The sequence below is a fragment of the Sceloporus occidentalis genome, unplaced genomic scaffold, assembly GCF_023333645.1.
Source record: "Sceloporus occidentalis isolate IW3139 unplaced genomic scaffold, rSceOcc1.0.p SCAF_206, whole genome shotgun sequence".
Classification (NCBI taxonomy): Eukaryota; Metazoa; Chordata; class Lepidosauria; order Squamata; family Phrynosomatidae; genus Sceloporus; species Sceloporus occidentalis.
The window spans coordinates 663,162-687,580 of record NW_028317186.1 but is presented as its reverse complement, the minus strand read 5'-3'; the positions used below and the strand labels follow the sequence as shown (position 1 = coordinate 687,580).

At 46.4% G+C, this 24,419-nt stretch overlaps 3 protein-coding genes across 3 annotated transcripts; 1 reads left to right on the top strand and 2 right to left on the bottom strand.

Moving 5' to 3' along the window:
- Positions 1 to 1,360: 1,360 nt before the first annotated feature.
- Positions 1,361 to 2,414, top strand: LOC149277886 (lymphocyte antigen 6E-like). The gene is made up of 3 exons (XM_089502606.1): positions 1,361 to 1,412; positions 1,843 to 1,962; positions 2,212 to 2,414. The coding sequence occupies exons 1-3, from the start codon at positions 1,361 to 1,363 to the stop codon at positions 2,412 to 2,414; spliced, it is 375 nt and encodes a 124-aa protein (XP_089358732.1).
- A 1,328-nt stretch (positions 2,415 to 3,742) lies between these two features.
- Positions 3,743 to 6,293, bottom strand: LOC149277885 (lymphocyte antigen 6E-like). Its single transcript, XM_089502605.1, has 3 exons — positions 6,242 to 6,293; positions 4,788 to 4,907; positions 3,743 to 3,945 (listed from the first exon to the last, which is right to left on the bottom strand). Exons 1-3 carry the CDS (start codon positions 6,291 to 6,293, stop codon positions 3,743 to 3,745), a joined length of 375 nt encoding a protein of 124 aa, XP_089358731.1.
- Positions 6,294 to 9,370: 3,077 nt separating this feature from the next.
- Positions 9,371 to 19,018, bottom strand: LOC149277884 (DNA topoisomerase I, mitochondrial-like). Its single transcript, XM_089502611.1, has 14 exons — positions 18,942 to 19,018; positions 16,395 to 16,510; positions 16,024 to 16,145; positions 15,668 to 15,790; positions 14,816 to 15,003; positions 13,845 to 13,989; positions 12,997 to 13,140; positions 12,596 to 12,781; positions 12,308 to 12,376; positions 11,185 to 11,299; positions 10,952 to 11,079; positions 10,457 to 10,551; positions 9,917 to 10,066; positions 9,371 to 9,473 (listed from the first exon to the last, which is right to left on the bottom strand). Exons 3-14 carry the CDS (start codon positions 16,135 to 16,137, stop codon positions 9,371 to 9,373), a joined length of 1,560 nt encoding a protein of 519 aa, XP_089358737.1. The 5' UTR covers positions 16,138 to 16,145; positions 16,395 to 16,510; positions 18,942 to 19,018.
- Between the last annotated feature and the right edge of the window lie 5,401 nt (positions 19,019 to 24,419).

Here is a 24,419-nt window from a genome sequence, read left to right as displayed (position 1 = left end):
ACAGATAGATAGATAGATAGATGGATAGACGGATAGATAGATAGATAGATAGATAGATAGATAGATAGAGGGATAGATGATAGATGGATGGATGGTGACCCGAGGACTGTATCGTCCCCCTCATACCTCATGTTTTCTTGAAGTCAAAGTTCAGTCCGTCTCATTATTTTACGGGGGTGACGATAATTTCCATACATTATAAAGTTTTATTTCTTGAGCTCCGCTGCTAGGTTCTGGCGCTGGACGTGGTCACCCTGGGTCCTCCTGGCCTTAATGGCATCCGATCTCCTTCTCCTTCTTCTATGCCTCACAATATGACCTCCCCCGGGTTAGCCCCCCATATTAAGAATTTTAACAAAAGATCATTCAATTTGTTAGATCTTTGTTAGATCTACTCTAAAATATGCAATATTAACAACCCATAGCCGGCCCCCCTCAACAAAAAATGCAACAAACTGGTATTGATTATGAAAGCTCAACATTTCAGTTAAGGGGGGGCCAACCCGTATGTATTCCCATCCCCCGCATACAAAATAGGATTGTGAATACCGCCTCCTCATTAAATATGCAATATCTCAGTAATTAGACTGGATCTACCAAAATTTTGTCTGATCAAACCTGATCTAACGCAGAGTTATCATAATCAATAACAGTTTGTTTAATTTTTTGTTGAGGGGGGGCTGGCTACGGGTTAACCCCCCCCCCCCGAAAAAGATTGTTAATATTGCATTTAGAGTAGATCTAACAAAAAAAGTTGATCTAACCGGATCTAACAAAGATCTAACACATTGAATGATCTGTTGTTTAAATTCTTAATACGGGGGGGTCACAATATGGCCACATTATATTCTTACAGGTGCCACCTATTCATGGCTACCATGGACTTTTACATTTCAATTACTTTGGGAGTCGTTCATATCCAGGGTCCAGGGCGGAAGGAAATGACAACCAGCCCAACAGACGCAACCAGAAGAGACCACCATGGTCCATTATTATGTAACCAAGGCCATATCCCAAGTGTCTTTGTCAAGGACTTTCTCTGGACCTGAAGGGTTAATTGTCCTGATGGGGGGGTCGTTATGGAAGCCAAACCCTGTAGCCAAGGGCCATGGAGATCTGGAGATACGTCTGAGACAAAGGAATCGTTTCTACACCGAGAGCCGGCCATCTCCAGACCGTGTTCCGAAAAGTCTCATGGAAACCAGTCCAACCAGAATAACAGGTTGCGCAATTCCCGGCAGCCGACGTCTGTCCCATTTGGAATCCCATGGCATTCATAGAATGCAAGCTCCCCGGCCCAGAAGCCCCTATATAAGAATCCAGAGCTGGGGAAGAATTCACTGGTTCCAGGTCACTCATCATGGACGCCACCAAAGTCATTCTCCTGCTGGCCGCCCTCTGCGTTGGGACAGGTGAGATGCGCGATTACTGATCCTTTTTGCCTCTTAAGTCTGAATTTTTGTTGCATGTTATTAATAATCATTATTATTGTAAAAGTTTAAGGAAATTGTAAAAAACGAATCCTGCCCATGGAGCAGAATCAGATCTCCTCATATATACTGCTGGGTAGTGTCAGGGTTTTTGCCCCAGTCTCAGGGTCTCGGGGCAGATTCTCAGAGTCACACAATCTGGATCTGGCTCCTTCCTATTCTTTCCCGCTAAGACTCTGATATGCCTACTTGAATGCAGGTGACTCAATTAAATGTATCCTTGAATAATGACGGGTCAAGATTTCCATTAGGCTTGGGTTAAACTGAAAATGAGGGCAGTTTGCCTCCCGTTATTGAGTGATGGGAACCTGTATTTCTTATAAAAATTAACTCTTTCCGCCCCTGTTTGCAGCCGTGACCCTGCAGTGTTATACCTGCACAGACCAGTCCAGTAACACCAACTGCATGACTGCAACCAACTGCTCCGCATCCAGCACTTACTGCAAGACCTCGGTGATCTCCGGCGGAATCGGTAAGATTTGGACGTCCCGTGCATGTTTAAATCCCCTCACTGTATTACCCTCTGCTGGGAGGCTGTTCCACTTTTCCACTACCCTCTCGATAAAGCGGTGCATGCATTTCATTGTAATCCCCCATAGACATATTTGATCCAAATACTGGTCTGTACAACATACTTAAAAATCAGTCCAAAACTATCACTTTTTATTTATTAAAAAAGCTTTTTTAATTTGAGTTGTTTTTTTGTGTTTATTCCCTGCAGGTGGTCTGTCGGCTGCCACCATCACCAAGTCCTGTGAATCCGCCTGCACGGCCACCAGTTTTAACGCGGTGGTGGTCTCGACGTCCGTGTCCTGCTGCGGCACTAACTTGTGTAACACCAGCGGGGCCGGCAGCGTGAGATCCGGCTCCAGCCTCCTCGCCCTGGGGTTCCTCTTCGCTCTGACGACGAGCTTTTCTCTGTGATGTCATCGACAGACTGGATGGAATTCCTGACAGGAAGTGGATCCGGCGCGTTTCTCCCCAGAAGATGTGTTTAGTCACAGCTGAGACCAGCGCTGGCATTTATTCGGCTTTGAATACGCTCTGCCCTTCCTTCCGTGTTGTAAATGTTACCCCTTGTTTGGGGTAAAGCTGAAACGTGCTCATGTTGAATTTTTGCCTCCGCGTTTTACTTAAAGTTTTCCCAAACCCCATCCTTCGCCCTAAATAAACCCACAGGTTATTTAATCTATGTATACGTTTCGTTACCCTAAATAAAGCTGTGTATAGAATTGACAGCAAAATGGCTTCCGTCGGGGGGGTTGGGGTGCAATGGCAGCCTGTTTGGGGGCAAATATGGCACAGGAAGACTGTTTGGGTGCACTGACAAGCTGTTTGAGAGCAAAGATGACACAGGAAGACCGATTGGGGGGGAATGACAAGCTGTTGGGGGCTAAGATGGCACAGGCAGGCTGTTTTGGGGCAAAGATGGCACAGGAAGACTGATTGGGGGGACTGACAAGCTGTTGGGGCTAAAATGGCACAGGCAGGCTGTTTGGGGGCACTGACAAGCTGTTGGTGGCTAATATGGCACAGACATGCGGACAAAGCATGTTGCTTGGTGAAGTGGTTCCTAGTTACACCCCTGGCTCCGCCATTAATGTGTCCAGTGGGACGGAGGCGTGCTGGGAGGTCTCGAGATGTCTGCGCATGTGCGCAGTCTATTCCAGTTGAAGACAGAGGCTGTAAATTCTGTGAAGGATTTTCTAATTTTCCTAAAAACAAACAGCTTGAAAACTCCGTTTATCACTCGGCGGGATCAGATTACCATAAAATCATTTATAACTTTTTATCACTTGTTTTAATCAATCAGCCAGAAACGCCACATTCGGACACGAACCACAGACAATAGTGTGAGAAATACAATATTCCGATCCAGTGATACATTTTTAATTTCCATTTGATAACACGTTTAGCGTCAGGAGTAAAAGCAGTGCGTATGCCCTTTCAGCCAAACCAGATTTCTGGATGATCAATCTAATGTAAGGGTGTTTTTACTTTACTGAGAGGGTGGTAGATAAATGGAACAGCCTCCCAGCAGAAGTGGGAGAGCGTAATCCAGTGAGGGTATTAAACATGCGTGGGATAGACATACGGCTCCTGAATCTAAGACGAGACAAACGACTGATTAAGGTGTTGAGTCTTTACAGCAGGAGAAACGGGCGACTAGACGGGGGCCGGATGGGGCCGGTATGCCTGAGGTTCTGGGCTTCTTTTGTTGAAAGACTTAAAGTTCCTGAGATTCCCGGACATCACAGAGAAAAGCTTCTCGTCAGAGCGAAGAGGAACCCCAGGGCGAGGAGGCTGGAGCCGGATCTCACGCTGCCGGCCCCGCTGGTGTTACACAAGTCAGTGCCGCAGCAGGACACGGACGTCGACACCAACACCACGTTGAGATTGGTTTCCACGCAGACGGATTCACAGGACTTGGTGATGGTGGCGGCCGAGAGGCTTCCTGCAGGGAATAAACACAAAGAAATTAAAACACTGCATTGAATATCTGCTCGGCCGGACTCTCTGAGTAATGAAAGTCTATGGAGGGAGGACTTCATTAGCATCGCCATAAAGCATCAGCCCAGTCATGACTGACAGCAGGTGTGTCCTGGAGGGTTATTGCTGGATACAGCGCTGGGGGTTATTACCATTACACGATCAAACAGGACATCTGGAATGTTGGAATGTTTGGGCAGTTGGGGCAGAAGGTGGGGAGCAGTGGGGTCAGATCTGTGGAGGGCCACTTGTCTGAAGAAGGCCCCTCACAAGGCCCAGCTTCAGAGAGCCACCAGGTGGCCACGTGGGAGCCGATCCGTGGGTCCGGTCAGAGGATCTCCCCGACTTCCCCATGATCCCCGCTACCCACAAAAGTGCGACAGCAGTGCATGAAAAGCGCGGGATGGTTGGGAGGTTTCTGGTTGGCGCCAAGTGCTGTGATTGGTCATCTAATCATCTAATTGGTCATTTAAACTCCCGTCCAACCCGATAAATTCTCACATAGGCAAAAAACTGTTATTTTTCTGCTTTTTATTATTTTTAAGACTATTTAATGTTAAATAAAAAAAGCTTTTGCTTTTAACTTTAATTAAATGAAAATGAAATGTGATGAAATTTGTGTAATAATCCAACCAAATTATTTTCAATATTTGGGGTAAAAAACCCAAAATATTTCAAACTGCCAAGCAGCCAATCAGAGATCGAGGCGAGGTGCATGCTGGTACCAGAACCATTTATACAAATGTCATAAAAATATTTAATATATTTGATTGGTTGATGTGTGAGGGGGAGGGGCAGATTTCTTACCGATTCCGCCGGAGATCACCGAGGTCTTGCAGTAAGTGCTGGATGCGGAGCAGTTGGTTGCAGTCATGCAGTTGGTGTTACTGGACTGGCTTGTGCAGGTATAACACTGCAGGGTCACGGCTGCAAACAGGGGCGGAAAGAGTTAATTTATCTATACATTATACAGGGGGCCGGCTCACTGATTGATCTATACATTATACAGGGGGCCGGTCACTGATTTATCTATACATTATACAGGGGCCGGCTCACTGATTGATTTATACAGGGGGCCGGCTCGCTAATTTATCTATACATTATACAGGGGGCCGGTCACTGATTTATCTATACATTATACAGGGGCCGGTCACTGATTTATCTATACATTAGGGAAAAGAAAAAATGTCGGTGCGCTAAGCTAGTCACAGGCTCAAATAATACAAATGTATAATACGAGGCCTACCAAACAGGTGTGAGCATGCTGCAAAAACAGTGTATTGGCTGTACAATGTATACAAAAAACAAAAACTGTCTGCGCTTCTCACCCTAATAAAGTTGGCAACAAATATATAAACATAATATAAATGAGAGGTTTTGGTTATATGAATTGGCCAAAGCATAATTAAGCTCACCCGCCACGTCAAGGCGCACTCTCAATAGGGTGAGAACCTACGCTCACCTCCTACATAGTGGGCACACAAAGCAGTTTATACTGCTACCAAAACCTTTTTGTTTATCTATACATTATACAGGGGGCCGGTCACTGATTTATCTATACATTATACAGGGGGCCGGTCACTGATTTATCTATACATTATACAGGGGGCCGGTCACTGATTTATCTATACATTATACAGGGGGCCGGCTCACTGATTGATCTATACATTATACAGGGGACCGGTCACTGATTTATCTATACATTATACAGGGGCCGGCTAACTGATTGATCTATACATTATACAGGGGGCCGGCTCGCTAATTTATCTATACATTATACAGGGGGCCGGCTCACTGATTTAACTATACATTATACAGGGGGCCGGCTCGCTGATTTAACTATACATTATACAGGGGCCGGCTGACTGATTTATTTATACATTATACAGGGGGCCGGTTCACTGATTTATCTATACATTATACAGGGGGGCGACTCGCTGATTTATGTATGCATTATACAGGGGGCCGGCTCGCCGATTTAACTATAAATTATACAGGGGCTGGCTCACTGATTTATCTATACATTATACAGGGTTTTAATTACCCAGCACTGCAATGTATTCTATAGCAGAAAAAAATGTAGCCAGATTGCCTTGGCCAAAAGACTCTGTCCTATCTTCAAACGGGTGGTTGGTAAGTGGAACAGCCTCCCAGCAGAAGTGGTAGAGGGTAATACAGTGAGGGGATTAAACATGCATGGGATAGACATACGGCTCCTGAATCTAAGACGAGACCAATGACCGGAGAATCGGGCGTCTCACCTGTTCCGATGCAGAAGGCGGCGAGCAGGAGAATGGCTTTAATGGCGTCCATGATGGGTGACTGGCGAATACCCTGACAGCCGCGGAGACCTGTATATATATATACACAAGGTATTCCATGTTTGTAAGTTTTGTTTCCATGGATACGATGGGATTCCCAATGAGACACCCGGCTATCACTCAAACCGTACAACCTGTAATTACAGACGCGCTGTTTGCAGCCCCGGACGGGGCAATTATTTCTTGTTGTAGAAACTATTCCTTTTCGGCTTTATCTCGCCTCCATCTTTCCAACAGAACTTTATTTTACAAGGCTGAGTATCTATTAGTGAAAAAAGCCTTTCCAGAGACATAGAACCCGTCGACGGATCGGCCCCATCCGGCCCCCGTCAACCCGCTCATCTCCCCTGCTGTAACGACTCAAACCTTAATATGCCTATCCCATGCATGTTTAAATTCCGTATACGATAATGGAACCTAGGCATAGGGTGGCACATATCGTGGGCTGGCAGCATCATTGATTGGGCTTCCAGTGCACCTATGGGGGGTCCAGGGGGCGAGAGCAAGATGGGACCCTTACCCCACTGCCATGGAAATGCAAAGATGCTCGCTGGAGCAGCAGCTCATCTAGACGTAGCTTTTATTTAATTCTGTACCCCCCTCTGTGTCAGAGTGGTTTGGTCTGCTCCCCTGCTCTCTGGCAGCTGCTCCTTCACAGACACAGAGTTCCCGCCTGCGCAGGGTCACAGTTTGCAGGCTAAAGGTAGTTTTATTTCAAACATTTATCGCAGCAAGGGTAAGTTACTACTCCAGCTCCCATGACTCTCAGCTAGTCTGAGTCTGTTACCCCAACACTGCCGAGTGCCCAAAGGGGCAAATCCACACGGGGAGGGGGGGCGGATTCTGCATCTATATTTAAAGGTACAGTTTGGCTACCATGTGCATGGCATGGCTGGAACAAATGTCAGAACAAGAGGCCGCCATCTAAAACAATGGAACGTAAGGGCGTTTGACTTTTGAGAGAGGGTGGTATGTAAGTGGAACAGTCTCCCAGCAGAAATGGTAGAAGGTAACCAACGTCCAAGACAGCGCACCGTGGTCCAGGCCCACTTTGGCCCCCATTTTGGCCTACGCAGTTCCCAGCAGCTTTGGTTACGATTGTGGTCCTCGGGGAGCAGTATCAGGACCCAGACCATTTCTAGCAGGGATATTATAGGAATTAATGGTACGAGATGTCTTTTTATGCAGATGATACCAAGGTCTGCGACCGGATAGACATTCCAGGTGGAAAAATGGCGAACGACTTAAGTAGAAGAATGGGGACCCTCTGAAATGATCAGGAAAGGTTAAAGGAGGCCGCTGGCTGCGCGTTACGAGATGACGCGACATTGGTGGGGAAGCTCTGGGAGTAAAAAGGACCAACCAAAAGCAACCTTTCCAGTTCTGCGAGGTTAACCCCGCATGGCCCAGGGGAAGCAAATAAAATTAAAGCCCAAAGATAAACATAAGGTACATTATACAGCTGGAGTTCTGTCTAGAGCCTAGCTTACATTCAGTGAACAAACATTCTTTCAGGATAAGATCCATCCTATAGAAAAGGGTGTCAGAGATAAACCGGTATATATTCAGATCGATTGGCCTGATTGGCTGCACCGTACTGGGACTCCCCCGAGGAATGCAGAGATTTGAGCCTCTGCCATCCTGCGCGGCCTCCGTTCATTCAGACTCCTTTTCTTTCATTCTGCGGCAAGGCGCATGAATTCATCGTGAGCAAGGAGAGGCCAAGCAACAGACGCGCCATCGGATTCAGCCGCATAATCACCAACTACGTCAGGCCTATCGGCCTGACAACTCCCACGATACCCAAGCAGCAGGTGAAGGTTACAGATGTACGAACCTCCTGGATCACTTAGTAGCAAATGCCTGAATTAGTGGTGCTCGGTGCGATGCGAGCAAGTCAGGAAGTCATTTTATAGTCTGAAATCCAGACAACATAAAAAGGAAGAGCGTCCGCTCCACGCAAACACTACGCCACGGGAAAAACATACGGCCTCTTATTCTGGTGACCCCCCAAGCAGTGCTATGGCAATAAAAGGGTGCCTGTAGCCCATGAGGTCACCTGCACGGAGTCCCGTTACAGAGGGCTCCAACTCCCACGTAACTCAGCCAAGCCTGAAACGCACAGGTGCTTTCCTCCCGCCACGGCAGAAGAATTATTTTCATATATTGTTGCATTAGCGCTTATAAAGTGAATTCAACAAACACACGACAATCACAGCATACAAATATACCGCTTTAATCCAGAATACAGCAAAATAAATAATCTGTAAGGAAAATTATCCGGCGCAGAATACAACAACTTGTTGTACAACCCTGGGAAAAAAAAATAAAAAAACAGAACTTTTTTTCCTCTTGAAAAGTACAAAATACACGACGACGCTCGTCTGGTTTTAACCGGTCCGGACAGTTTGCTTAATTATCAGTGTCTCAGACCAGATCACTTAATACATTAAGCCTCAAATACAGATCTAAAGGTTTATGTTTATAAACCCGATTTCAACAGGGTAAAGCTATATTAGTCATTTATTATTTTATTATTATTTTAACAAGATTTGGGTTACAGAAACTGTTGTGACTGGGAAGGGAGTAGCGTAAGGAATTTGGTAATAGAATATTCTGATGTGATTTTACCATAAACGGACGGAGACTTTATGGAGCAGGAAGAAAGTTACGTCTAGCTGATAAGGAACAAAAACTGTTAGAGGAGGATCAGAGGAGATGGAAAAACGTAGCAGCTTACCGGCTACCCACAACACAATGATCACCAACAGACAAACGGATTTGCATCAGTAACCGATGGAGTTCCAAGAAGAATTCTCATAATTATGTAAAAACCCTAATCTGGATAATATTTAAAGACCTGTCCAGACAGCGCACCCACCCGTCCTTATTAGCTTTCCGTTTGTACAAATTAAAGGCATCTGGAGTCGTGGATCACGTGAGACAAGGAATACAAAGGGCACTTAATGGGAGGAATGTAAACGTCGGGCACAGCCGGGTGTGCGGTTCCGGCCGTCGGGGGCCGGGAGGTAGCTGGTGTTTTAGCAGCGAATACTGTGGTGGTTAAGCTTAGAATTCGAAGTCCTCGTTGGTCATATCGATGGCCCAGGCGAACTTCTCCCTCTGTGTCTTGTTGTAGATCTTCTCTATCGGCACTCCAAATTTTTTACACCTTAAGAAAAACAAAAAAAAACAACAAAATAAAAAACAGGCAGAGGGTCTTCCTAAGAAATGCAACACAAGCCAGCAAATGGTTTATAACCGGCTGATCAGTCCCATCTGGCCCCCGTCTAGTCTCCCGTTTTTTCTCCTGCTGTAAAGACTCAAACCTTAATCAGTCGTTGGTCTCGTCTTAGATTCAGGAGCCGTATGTCTATCCCATGCATGTTTAACACCCTCACTGTATTACCCTCTACACCACCTTCTGATCCTCTAGTGTTAAGATTCTGGCTTCTTTGAAATAAACCTCTCTGCTGGGTTTACATGGTATTTACAAATCATTTAATTTCCAGGACTTTGCCAACTAAAGCAACAAAGCGTTGATGATTGAATTGAAATGAGCCTTTAATCCCCTTCCTGCCGTTAGGGGTAAACAACCGAGAGGCTTCCCCTCACCAGGCGACTGTGATCCTGGGGTCCAGGTAGTTGAGCTTGGACGTGCCGAGAGCGATCTGCTTGTTCTCCTCTTTGTCAGTCGCCTGTAGCTTTAATTTCATGAGCTGGTCCTCCAGCCGGTCACACAGACTCTTCTTCTTCTCCATGTCCCTGGGGGCAGAAAATCAATACATTCGTATCACTCCCATCACTCCTGTGGTCCAATGGCCCTTTATCACTCCCATCACTCCTGTGCTCCAATGGCCCTTTATCACTCCCATCACTCCTGTGCTCCAATGGCCCTTTATCACTCCCATCACTCCTGTGCTCCAATGGCACGTTGTGTTCACTGATAAAAGTGGATCATTGATGGTTAGAAAACCCTTTTGTAATTATGTTACAGCCAGAAATTCTTGTTTTCCATGAAAACAGCTCAGTGACCCCAAACTTTTGACCCGTAGCGTATATCTAACATAAAAGGCGCGTCCGTCCCGGGCATGCAGAGAAGTCACTATTTCACATTAATACAGAGAACCGTGTTTATGTCTTATGGTCTCCTACTTTTTGGACTTGCTGCTCTTGCTGGCTTTATGATCGGCTTTTGCTTTCTTTAACCCCTTCTTTGCATCTTTCAGCTGCTCCTCTTTGGCATCAATCTACGGAAAAGTAAGAACACCTTCAGAAATATTCCAACGAGAACGCTTTCCTTCTTCCGGTCTCATTCATCCGGCGCATCGTGTTCTCGGATGATAGGAGCAACGTTCCAAAGCAACGCATTTCAGGCGCCTTGAACAGCAGACGCGTAACGCTCGGAAAGCTTGAGTGTTTGTCCCCAAAGCTCGTTATCGTTTGTGCGATAAAAAGGTGAAATTCAAATAAGGATCACCGACTGCTTGATACAAAGTATCACCTGACAAAAGCCAAGAAGCATTTGAGGCGCTCTGGTCCATAACCAGGGTTCTTTGATCAGATAAAACTCATACAGGGAAGTATGAAAGACCAAAAATCCACTTGCTTAACCCTATATTTCACCTTGGCTGCATGAGCCGCTCTTACCTTGGCTTGGAGGTTTTGCATGGACTTCTCAAACGTCTTGGGAGGCGCCCTCTGGTGGTTACACAGCAGCGCTACAGCTCTATTGGCACGATTATAAGACAGGATTTTGGCGGCTACGCTGTCCTCTTCTATTAAATAGAAAGAAAACGAAGGCCGCTTAGAAGCAACGAGCCACGAAAACGGAAAAAAAAAAAACAGAACGCACGCGGCGTTTAAAGGCGAGAAATACGTGCCGTTGGTCAGCTCCTTCAGCTGGTCCTGCAGCGTGATCGAGGCGTTGTACGTTCGGAACACTTTGGCCGTTAAGCCGTCCATCAGATCCTGCAGGTGTTTGTTCAGATTCGTGGTCTGTTTGATAGACAGAGAGGAGGAGAAGATTTAATCGCAGCAGAAAGTTTTGAGAATTTGAAAGTATTAACTTTTTTTTTTTAAGAAAATGATTCCGTAGAATACAAATATAATTCTATATAAATACAATCAATCAATTACATTTTAGTTCGTTGTGCATGATTCTTATATTCATTCCTACACCACACCGAGGCATTTTAAATATTCAGGAATCACATATATAAAAAAATATTCCACAGAATTCGCCAACATTACTATAAACACGAGTTCATTTATTTCATCGAAAGATTAAAAAACATGGTTTTAATACTAGAAGGCGGACGGACATCACAGCGGAGCTTTCATATTTCTGATTACAAGCCTGACATCCCCCACCCCCCAGAGATTTTTCATTTTTACACTTATTTTATTTTTTATGGGGAGGGGGTGTTAATTTAAGCTAATTTGATTCGAAAATAATTAACAAGGGGGTGAAGGTTATCAAGCTGTCGTTTCGATGGTCTTCCTCCGATGATAAAATCTTACCCCCGCCCCCCCCCCCAAAAAAAATAGTCACAGTGTAGTATACATACCTTTTATACCCTAAACAGACCAATAAAAATATTCAATGAATTTGATAAAATCCCTCACCGAGTAGATAAACGAAACGCATTTACTTAACGCCCCCAACAATCATCCTAACCAAAAAAATGACCATTAAAATTCCCCCAACTCATCATAGCAACCGTAACCTTAAAAGTCCCCCCTCGGTACCCCGAACGCTGGCTGGGGGGCGATCCCGTGCCTTAAATACTCGCGTTACGTACCAGAGACTTCTATCGCCTTAAACATCCGACGCGTTTCACGAAGTGAAGAGCTGCCGGCAGGAATATGCCATCGGCAGCGTAAAACTTGTATTTAAATAAAAAGCTTTGTATTAACGCAGAAATCCCCCAAATGTTAGACGCTCAGCGTGCCCAAAATGTTATCCCCCCCCCCACACACGAGCGTCACTAATACATCGCTTACGTTCAGCCTGTCGAAGAGGTCGTCTTCTGGGCTCTTGTTTTCCATGAAGAGCTTCAAGTTCTTAAACACCTGGAAGAAAAACCATAGAGTGTCAGCTCTGCCGGCCCGCGTCCACCAGCCGCTCCAAACACGGTGCACTCAAGCGATCCGGGCGAGTCGAGCAGCTGCAGACAGTACTACGACCGACACGCGGCCCACCGGCACTGCTTACCGGACAGACACATCAGGACTTTCACGGGCATTCAAACGCAATCGCCGCTGGCGAAGGCACCGGCAGCGCGCCCTCACCTCTTTCTCCACCGGCACCTTGTTGTAGTACCGGATGGAGTCCTTGCCCAGGAAGTCGAACTCCACCATGTATGCGTGTCCGTGGAGCTCCGGGTGCAGCTGTATGTGCTCCACGCGGAGGGAGCAGCAGCCCACGGTGTCCGCCGTCTCCCCTTCCTCCTTCTCGTTGCCCGCTCGGAGGGCCAACTGTCGGCGGAAGACACGTCATTCGCAAAGCCATTCGGGGACATCTAAACCGACCCCCCCCCGTGGCTTTTGGGGCATTTAAAGGCAAAAATGGGGACACCACGCAATAACCAACATTTTCAATGGGTAACCAATAAAGATGAGCGACATACAAACTTCCAGCAGTGTAATTATTTAAGGGGCCGAGAGCCCCCCACAATCGCAGGGCACCATACCTTATCGATGAAATAGAGCGCCACCGCTCTCTGCCTCTTCTTCATCTCTCGAGACTTCCAGTCGGCCCGGTACTGGGAGCGGATCTGACCCACAACGTTCTTCAGGCGTCGGGCCGTCTCATACTTCTGCCAATCCTTCTCGCCCTAAACAACGGAAAGAGAGCCAGCTTGGTTCACAATCCCGCGTTAAAAAAATGATAATTACGTTACATTCCGATTGCTGAAGAGCCCAAAAACTGTTTGTTGCCTTTAAGTGTTAATAGAGCGGTCCATTTATTGACCCGGCTCCCCTAAAATGCATCGCAAAGTCCAGCGATATCCATCTTTTGGTATAAGATTTCAATGCTAAATATTTAAAGATAATGAGCAGCTGATCTAGAATCTTGACAGGGAGAAAAAAAAAAAAAATAGTAAACTGCTTCTTTATTCCACACAAAAAAAAATTATATATATATATATATATATTATATATAACAACTTGGATCAGCGAATCAGTGATAAAGGGCCGTTGGGACACAGGAGTGATGGGCGTGATAAAGGGCCATTAGAACACAGGAGTGATGGGAGTGATAAAGGGCCTCTGTATGCCTATGAAGAGATTCCATTAAAAATCAGCCGTTTCCAGCAACAATCGTCATTTACAGCATTAACCCCGTCTGTGCTGGATTTTTTATAAATTTCATGTTATTTTAATGGACAACTTGCTTTTCCATCAATAAGGAGGAACGGCAGAATATCTTAAAGAAATAAACCGCACCCGAGAACATCCTATAGAGAACAGACAGGTTTCTTTTAGGCACTCGAAGCAGGATTTCCTCCGCTGAGTGCCACGCATGGCAGACGCTCACCTTGAGCTTGGAGCTGGGGTTTAACATGATGTACTTGATGGCGTTCTGGATATTCTCTGTCCAGCTGGCCAGCCAGGTGACGGTGTTGTCGCATCGCACTTCCTTCCACTTGTGACCAGGAGGCGGCGCGGGGATCTTCGAATCTCTGCGTGGGGCAGTAATGGAGGCAACGAGTCACGCGAGACGCGAACCAAAACCCAAAGCCCCAAAACGCCAGCATTTTATACAGAAATCCCGAGAAAATGTCTCCGCTGATGGATTAAAGTGGACCCAAAGCCTCTTGGTTTAACCCCCAGTGCAGCCGATAGCACACTACCACTCAAAAGTTTGGGGTCACTTAGCACAGCAAGAACATTTGCGTGCCATTGGAGCACAGGAGTGATGGGAGTGATAAAGGGCTGTTGGGACACAGGAGTGATGGGAGCGATAAAGGGCCGTTGGGACACAGGAGTGATGGGAGCGATAAAGGGCCATTGGGACACAGGAGTGATGGGAGTGATAAAGGGCCATTGGGACACAGGAGTGATGGGAGTGATACAGGGCCATTGGGACACAGGAGTGATGGGAGTGATAAAGGGCAATAGGGACAGAGGAGTGATGGGAGTGATAAAGGGCCGTTGGAACACAGGAGTGATAGGAGTGATAAAGGGCCATTGGAACACAGGAGTGATGGGAGTGATAAAGGCCATTGGAACACAGGAGTGATGGGAGTGATACAGGGCCATTGGGACACAGGAGTGATGGGAGTGATAAAGGGCCTCTGTTCGCCTATGAAGAGATTCCATTTAAAATCATCCGTTTCCAGTTAAAATAGTCATTTACAGCATTAACCCCGTCTGCGCTGGATTTCTCATCCATTTCATGTTATTTTAATGGGTGAAATGTGCTTTTTCGTGGTGACCCCACGTCGTGTATGGGGCGTCACGGCTCCCCCTGGTGAGTGGGGAATAAAGCACGTCTTTCGAACTCACTTGCTGCAGTTTATGACGACGTCCTCGGGCATTATCCTCATTTTCAGCATCCCCATCTTGGGGTGGTCCCCGCGGCCCCGGAACAGACCCGGAGGCTCGGTTTTGAAGTTTCCGATTTTCTCCCGGTGACCGTCCAGCGTACAAAAGCCGAACTCCTCCTGCAGCCGGCTGGCTTCTTCCTTCAATTTCTAGGAAATACAAAAAAACCCCCCAAAAAACAGGGATCTGTGAAGACGGCGGCAGAAGCCCGCCGACACGAGAACACACGCGTGTTAACACGGGCACCGGGCCAGCTGGACAGGTGACCGGTCCTGTCCAGACAGATAAAAGCCGGATCTGAAATTAGAAGGCGGAAGGCCGAGGGGCAACGCAAGAAAATCGTATATAACATGCAATACTTTAACGAAAAAAGCTGTAAGGTTCTCGTGGTACGAATTCGATATTTTAGGGGCGCTGCATCAGAGGAATTAAAAACCCCAAATCATTTTACAAGGCGTCTGCGAGTTATTAACACTAAAGATGGCACCGGGTGGGAAATAGCAGGGTTGAAAAGAAAAACATGATCTATTCGTGTCTGGCCACAAAGTAAGAAAAAATGAAAATAAATTAAAATAAAATAAGCGAATTAAAATTAAATTATCAAAATAAAATAATTAAAATAAATAATAAATTAAAATAAGAAATTAAATACGCAGCTATTTTACCAGCTGCAGACGGGGTAAATACCGAGTCGTATCTTCTGTCGGTCTCGAGCAGAGAGCCTCAGACTTCCGCCGGGTATTGCATTAGAATGTCCGTGTTTGTATGCGCTTGCGTGACAGTTGGGGGGTAACCGGAGGTTTTTTTTTTTACCTGTTTCTCATCCTTGGGCAGCGCCTTCCGAGCCTCACTTTTATCCACAAAGTACTTGTGTATCTCGGAGAAGTCACACTTGTGGAGATGCTTAATCACCTTCCGCTCTTCGCTCGTCATTTGCTGGAAAGAGAAGACATTGAGACGCGGATAACGTCGGATCATCGCGACATTCGGCGACCGGCCGCGCGCAAGGGTTTTATTCGCTAAGCAGAGCTCTAGTGAAAAGAAGAAAGCGTCCGCTTGGCCCTTCTTACAGGAGAAACTAATAATGCAAAGTTACAGCAGATCGGGGTTTATAGATTATATACAGATAATAAATAAAAAGCCTGCTTTCCCGAATATACGTTTCTTACATCCTTCCAATCCGTGAAGAAGTTCTTCTGAAACGCTTCCTTCGTCGTGTATTCGTGGTCCAGCATTTTGCCGTAAAACGTGGCGACCTCCTCCGCCTCCAGACTCAGCTTCATGGGTTTTCCTACAAGCCGAAAATGATTAAAACTACAAACGCGATGGTCCTCTGATCTGCGGGGTGTTAGGGAGCCGTTTAGCAGCTCGCACACTTTTCACTATGCAATAAACGCCCTGAAAGTAACTTTTTGAATGGTCTAAACCAAATGTCTTTCCCCAACCCACACCTACTCCCTGCGTCATTGTGGTATTACATGTGTCTACATACCACCTGCGCTGGGTGGCAGATCTAAAGTTTACATTTTTCTGTTCTCACCATCGTAGTAGAACTGCACAGTCTCTGGAAGCGGCTCGTAAGGAGGGGCAAAATAGGGACCCCTGTGCTCCAGGAATTTCCATTTCACGCCATCCTCGTGGTTGGCTTCTTCCCACCTAATGCAGCCAATAAATAACAATGATGCACCTCAATAATCACGCAATAAAAAAAAAAGGAACATACATACCAGCAGGGTTAGGCGGTCATACGCAGACCAGGTAAGAATGCCCTGGGAAAACAAATAAGAGTATCTAACTGACCTAGAAGAAGCAGCCCTGTTGCTGCAATTGCCTTCCTCTGCGGTCAGGCATTTCTGGCAACTAACTGTGGCAGGAAATTGCTCCAGTTTTGCGCATGTACACAGGGGCCTGAACAGACGCCCGCCCTCGGGGGGGTCCCGCACAGACTCCCTCCCTCGGGGGTCCCGCACAGACTCCCTCCCTCGGGGGTCCCGCACAGACTCCCTCCCTTAAAGCTATGCAGTGCGTATGACGGCCGGCACGTTAACTCAATTCCAAGGTACCCTTCAAGTATGGAGAACTGGAACAGTCGCTAAACCTTATGGAATAAAGGGCTCATCGTAACCAGCGGTCACGAAATGCATCGATTACTAAATGAACGCATAAAGCCCCGGACTATGTATACATTAAGCAGGCGATTAAACCTGGGATTTAATATATGATTGTGCACTCTATCAGCCGCAGTTCTCACAGCTTCCGCTAGGTGGCGCCAACTGAACACAGCCAGGAGGATCCTAACCGTAACCCATCCAGAAGCTTCCGATTAACCCCCGGCATGTCTGCAGGGTGGTCTCATCGCCTGCTCCGGACGCAGGTACCACGTAGCAGGCGCTTTAGGGATACGCAAGGAAAGCCTTACCGAACTTTAGCCAGGGATGTTTTGGTCCTCGCATGGCGCCCCTGCCTCTGATTAACAGAAAGAGAGCCGACGAGTCTCCCGATAACGGTTCTAACGGTCAGAGAGCAGCCATGCTGGAACATGTCAGCCCCGCACGGAGATGGTTAACAAGGCACATGTGTCCCCGACTCACATCACCTCTAAACCACAATGTTTACTTCCTGGAGAGATGACCTCGGGGTAGCCAATCAGCTGTTGGCAGCACCGAAGCATGCTGGGAAATGTAGTTCTCACGCTAAACCTGCTTATGGAAAACGCAGACATGCAATAAATTATACCGGGCAACGGTTGCTTAGTGAATATACTCTGGATAATATCCACGATATGTTACCCCAGAACTATAAATTATATTCGTATAATTAGGATGATCACATAAAACAGTAGTTTAAATAAAAAATATGGAGACAACTTATTTAAACCTCTTATTTCTTTGGCTGGGTTACTAAAATACCAGGGGGGTATCCAGATATTAGTAAGGCATCTTAGATTGTAAGCTCCTGGGAGCAGGGCCCTCCTTACCTGTTTCTGTAAGTCAAATTGTTATGTTATCTACTACTTATGTCCTGGCTACCCATTGTACAGCGCTGCGGAATACGATGGCGCTATATAAAACAATAAATAATAACAACACTGTTACCTATAGGCTTAGAAATAAATCGCAGTGTTTCAGTTTCGATGCTAATAGTTAATTGGATAAGGCGATGTCTGAGCGACAGGGGGTTGTAGTTAATGGTTTGTATGCAGGGGCCCCTCAGCGATCAGTATCGGGGCCCGTACTTATTAGCAATATTACTGAAGGGGTTAATGGTGAGGGATGCCTTTTTTGTACATTCCAGGCAGATGACTGAAGTAAATTAGAAGACAAGCGAGGAGCGCGGCAGCTGCAGTTTAAAGTTGATAAATGCAAAATAACGCACTTGGGGTGTAAAAATCCGAAGGCAGAGAATAGCATTGGGGACCCTGGGCTGTCAGCTGAAGAGAGGGGCTCGGGGGGTTAATCATTTTCAGGACTTAAAGGTAAGCGGACAGTGCAATAAAGTATCGGCAAAAGCAGGCAGGGCGCCGGGGTGTATAGCGAGAGGCGTTAGTAGCAGGAAGACAGAGGGATATCGACATTGAGAGAGTCATTTAAACAACATGCAGTAGGGAAGTTTATCTCAAAGGAGAAGAAACGTTAAATCTAAAACTAGAGGGTCAGAGGCTTAGACATAAAGTAAAGAAGTTTCACTTTACTGAGGAGGGTAGTAGGCACGTGGAATAGCTTCCCAGCAGAGGTGGTAGACGGTAATACAGTGAGGGTATTAAACATGCATGGGATAGACATACGGCTCCTGAATCTAAGACGAGACCAACGCCTGATTAAGAAAGGAGTCTAATATCAGGAAAAACAAACGGGCTAGCTGGGCCTGCTGGTTGTTATCTGCCGTCAGCATCTACTGTTAACGTTTCTGCGTAGCTAGGATTCCGTCAGCCTGCTTCTAATTCACCCGCCGGCGCGGCCGACCCCGTGAAAAAGGAACGCCCGGCGCGTGTCGCGTAAAGTAAATAATGCAAAAAGACAAAAACGTGTGAATGCAAACAACCCCAAACACAGCTCCCAGCACTCCCAGCCAGGCTTTCAGCACCTACCACTTCCACTTGGAGTCTTCCTCCTTGGTTTTCTTGGCTTTGCTCAGCCCCGGTTCCTCCTTGTCCTTCCTCCTCTTCCTGGAGGATTTCCCTTTATCTCCCGCGTCCCGGCTTCTGCGGTCCTCACTCTCTAACTCTTCTACGGTATTCTGGTTCCAGTCGCTCTTATCGGAGTCCTTCTTTGACCTTTTCGGAGGCTCCCCCGAGGTTCCTTCTTCCTTCTCCCTCTTCACTGCCTTCGACTGCTCCTTTTTCCTGCCCGTTTCCTCATCCTTTCTCTTTTTTCTGTCTTTATCCTTTTCTCCTTTTTTCGTTTTATCTTTCTCTTTTGACTTCGCGTCCGAGATTCTCGCTTTCGAACGCACCTTTTTAGCGTTGCCTCCGGGGTCAGAAGGGGTTCCCTCCGCTTTAATACTTCTCTTGTCATTGCATTCGCCGTCGGGGGCCAGGACCACGTCCACCATCCGTATCCCCTCCGTGACGTTCTCCTTCAGACCGCTCGGAAAGTCCCCAAACAGAGCATTTTCCAGCTTTTCCTTGGTTTTCTCGTCTTGTAGGCCCCCTTTAGACTTTTCCTTGTCTGCAGAGCGTCCGTCTCTGGGCCTCTTGTGGTCTTTGTCCCTCTTCTCCACGGAATCCGCTCTTCCGTTTGGTTCTAGCGACGATTCCTTCTCTCTACAGGTCTGTTTCCCAACATTGGTTTTCTTCTCGGTCTTCGGATCCCTGTTCTCCCCCGTGTTTTTAGGCTTGTGGGGCCTGTCTCTCTTAGACTCCTCTCCGTGTTCTCTCACTTGTTTCTTGTCTGCTTTCAGCGAGTGTGGAGAATCCTCCTTCCTCCCCGATACTCCTTCCGTTCTCCCTCCAGGTTCCATCGACCCACCGGCCTGGTCCTTTGAGCCAACCGCACTCGTATTTTCTTTATCTCCAACTGTAGAATTCCCCTTTGACTCATGTTTGGGTATTTTACATTTCTTTTCTGAAACCTTAAAGAAAACCAAAAAAAAAAAACAACAAAAATTTGCAAAGTCTCAGTTTGGGCCATGAAAAAAAAGGGGAGAAAAAAAAAAAAAGGTAATGAGGTCTTCAAGATGCGGCACCAGAAACATCAGGGTACAACACGGGAGCCATGACGGGAATGATCCATAGAAATGATTACGCAGACGCTGATATTAAAAGGCCGCAGCTCTCAACAATTGTTTGACTGCTGAAATGTTTCAGTCTCACCCCAACCGGCCCTCCGGCTGAATAGCGGGTCTCGCGCTCCAAGCGGAACAGACCGTTGGGTTCTACTCACCCCGCTTAGACTTGTCTGTTCTTTCTCCGGGGTTTCCATCTTGTTTGGCTCTCTGGCTCCCGAGCTGCAAAAAAATAAAAAAAATAAAAATAAAAAAATAGAAATGTCCTATATTAAGCCCACTTGTAAACAAGGCACATATAATACAGAGCTGGAGAATGATATAAGTCGCACTTATAGAATAAGCGTAAATGACGGGACGTGCAGGAGCTGGAAGTCATCTCTCTGGTTTGGAAAGGCTGCAGGTAGACATGGAATTCATTGACTTTCATGCATGTGATAAGGTGCGCTGGCCCTTTAAATCTCCATGTGGTCCGTTTTGCATTTGCCCCCGGTCTTCACTCCCAGCAGGAGATGCATTTGGCTGAATGCATTTCCCCGCACGTGATGTATTCTCAACCAGAGCCAGCTCTGCTGAGCTTCAGGGTCTGTTAAGACCCCAGAGCGCATGTGTAAAGTCTTCCCATTGATTTAAATGGGAGCACTTTCCTGCGTCAGATTGGCCCCCATTGATTTTATTGGGCGTACATTGCCGTCACTGATTGACAACTTAAGCAGCCAATCAGTCTCGGGTAACTTTGGATCATGGAAGCAAGACGGTCATCTGAAAGAACGCACATTAAAGCCCCCCCCCGGAAGGTTCATCTGATTGTCCCTTTCATGAATAGTTTGAAGAGCTCACAAGCTGGAGTTTGTTAGGAGAAGTAAAAAAAAAAAATAAAAAAAAATAAAGAACTATTATGAGCTTCTCAGGAGGAGAGACTTCGCTCCATATGTAGTAAGGAGCGGTTCCACCTACTCCGCGGCATTAACCATCCGTGAAGCCTTAGAAACGTTATTCCTGGCCCTGCTGAATACGCAAAGCCTTCAAAGAAGCAAAGCTTTATTCAATCCGTAAAATCTTATACTTGTCTCGTGATGCAAGAGGGAGTCGTGACCCTATTGCCACAACAAGGAAATAAAATGTCGCTCTCACAGCTTTTTAAGAGATTCTATTTACTGATATTACGGTTAAATGTTAACGTAATTGATGTTGAGATCAGATTCAGCATGCGGCAGACCCACCGTGATCTGATCGATATCCCGTCCCGATGGTTTTTTCCTCCCCAGACATTGCCTTGTGCCCTTACTCACCCCTCTTTACAGTCCTTGGGACGACATGGCGACCTGGAACAGGTGATGTTACTGTTCTCATCGAGCCTGCTGGTGGATACCCGAGTCCTGAAAGAGACATTTGAATTTCCATAATTATTTGACCATTTTTTCCCCACAAACACTTCAGGGCCAGACTTTCCGTGGGCAAACGTGCCCAGGGCGGCGCACCACCAGTCATTCCTACGTCAGCAGACCGGGGCCACGCTCCAGGGACCATGCTTCAGGGACCATGCTTGGGTCTTAGAAATGCTAGGGGCCAACCCTAGGACCTCAATTAGCATTTTATCCCGGGTCTGTGATACTCTGTTACCTCCTGTTAATTCTGCGAGCAACCGCTACATCCAGCACACGGAAATACGTACATCTCTCCGCCGTCCCCGAGCCGGACGTCTCGCGTTTGCCCGGTTTTGCTGTTTTCAAGATAATTCACACCGTATTCCGGACCGCTAGAAAACCAGAGAGATCGTTAATGCATCCGCATCGCGTACAGACTGTCACAAAAAACAGGACTGGCGCCAACGCACACATCGCATTGCTCGCCATTAGCGGACCCCCCCTTTACACCAGCACTGCGTTTGGGGGCGGCACTAACATTCTTCAAGTTTTTTTTTTTTATACATTTTATATTTTTTTTTAAATATATCAACATTACAACACTGCATTTTTATCAAAACGTCCCCATAGATACCTCTTATTTGCGGTGATTTAATACTAAATCTTAAAGGAGTATAAGCTGCAGCAGCCGCAAACGAGCAAGATCCACCTTTCTATAATAATATTCAAGAAATTATGCTTAAAGCGTGAGAATAAAAACATATCCTTTAAGAAAATAAACCCCGCCGCTATGTGAAAATAAAGCACTGCTAGATATACAGAACCGTCTGAATGAGAAACCCAGCGCAGACGGGGTTAATGTTGTAAATGACTATTGTAGCTGGAAATGGCTGGTTATTAATGGAATCCCTTCATAGGCGTAGAGAGTCGCTTTATCACTCCCATCACTCCTGTGTTCCAGCGGCCCTTTATCACTCCCATCACTCCTGTGTTCCAGTGGCCCTTTATCACTCCCATCACTCCTGTGTTCCAATGGCCCTTTATCACTCCCATCACTCCTGTGTCCCAACGGCGCTTTATCACTCCCATCACTCCTGTGTTCCAGTAGCACGTTGTGTTCGCTGATCCAAGTTTAACTTTAAAAGGCTAACTGATGGTTAGAAAAGCCTTTTTGAGATTCCATGAAAACAGCGAGGCGACCCCAAACTTTTGAACTTTTGCAGCGTGTAACTTAAGCAGCTTTACCTGGTTACTCCGTTATCTTGAAGCAACTTCTCACAGCGCTGCGTGGGCTAAAAACAGATATAAATACATTTACAAAACGGTGGAAACAATAGTAACGGGAATTCCAATGGAAGATAGTTTCATCCCTTTCCTTAAGCATGTTCCCGGCCCCCCGAATTACTACACAGTCCAGCCTCGGCTCCTTCCGCAAGCAGTCAGAAGTCCCGGCTGACCAAACACCTGACTACATGCAGATATAAATCTGTGGAGCTGGTTCTTTTCCTATGGGACGTTATTAAATGTATGCGGATGGCTTTACATCGCACTGTACACAACCCACCCCAGCAAGCCTGAGCTGGCCCTGTATAATGTATAAAGAAATGGCAATAAAAACCCTTTTCTCCCAAAAGCAACATAGAAAGTTACCCGTGTGTCCTGGACGTGGTGATGCGGGGATTGCTCTTTTTCTTGATGATCACATTGGTTTTCTAGTTTTTCCCCATTGAACTTCCTTTTCCTAAGAAAGTTGGCACGTATTAGCAGCATCAATAAAACACGAACCAGTCGGCCCGGCACGTGTGAGGCGCCGCGCAGAACGAAGACAAGTCGGAATATGCTTATCTTAAGTGGATTTTAGACGGCACTTGGCTGCTCATTCCTAACCTGGAATCCTGGAGGCTGGCGATGGCGGGCGACACGGCCTCATCTCTGAAGCAGTTGGTCCGAATTAACTTGACCGGCGCAGATTTACCCCTTCCTGGCTCTCTGTGACTCTTTTCAGAAGGAAAGCGGATTTGATTTAGTATTCATTCAGCTTTCAATGACTTATTACAAACATTCACGCAATATACACTACTGTTAAAAAGTTTGGGTTCCAATGGCCCTCTATCACTCCCATGTTCCTGCGGCACCTCGTGTTCGCTGATCCAAGTTTAAGTTGGATAATTAAGGATAACTGATGGTTATACAACCTTTTTGCAATTATGTTACAGCCAGAAATTCCCTTGTTTTCCATGAAAGCAGCTCAATGACCCCAAACTTTTGAACGGTAGTGTACGTCGCTCACAGGCTCCGAGCCCTTCAAGAAGCCGACGGTCAAGCATTTCGCTACATAGGGTTCCAACTCTCAGCTCGCATGACCTGTAGGGCAGGCGTATTGGCAGTCAGGCTTTTGGTGTAACGCTAGCCTCTGGATACAGCTAGGACGCCTAAGATTAGGCGGGATCCTATCTTTAGAAAGTGAGAGGGAGAGCCTAGACTGAGCGTGCACGGCAACCGGGCACATACTATTTTATACAAAAAAAATGAGAAAAAGTTTGTTTGTTTTTTTTTTTTTTAGAATAAAAACAGTTAAGTTTTATCAGTCTCACCTGCTCAGTTACGTCATTTTCATTACATCTTTAAATCAATCAACAACAACCTGCCTTCCTATTAACCGTTTCACTCTCCCTGGCCAACAGCACAGCTTATACCTTTTAAATGATTCATTATGGGAGCTGCGAAGGCTCGCTGGGGTTTGACCCCGAACAATGCATTGGGATATTACGGAGCTTTTTTTTGTTAAATTACCGATTTCGAGTCTTCTGAGCTCTGGTGCAGGACCGCCACGTCCTCTATAACCATCGTGGGCCAACTAGTGAAACCTAAAGGAAGTCATCAAAGCCAAGAGAAATTAACGTAACGATTAACGATCACTCTGAGAGTGTCTACGGAGAGGGAAATAACGTCATCCCAGGGGCAAAGATTGCATG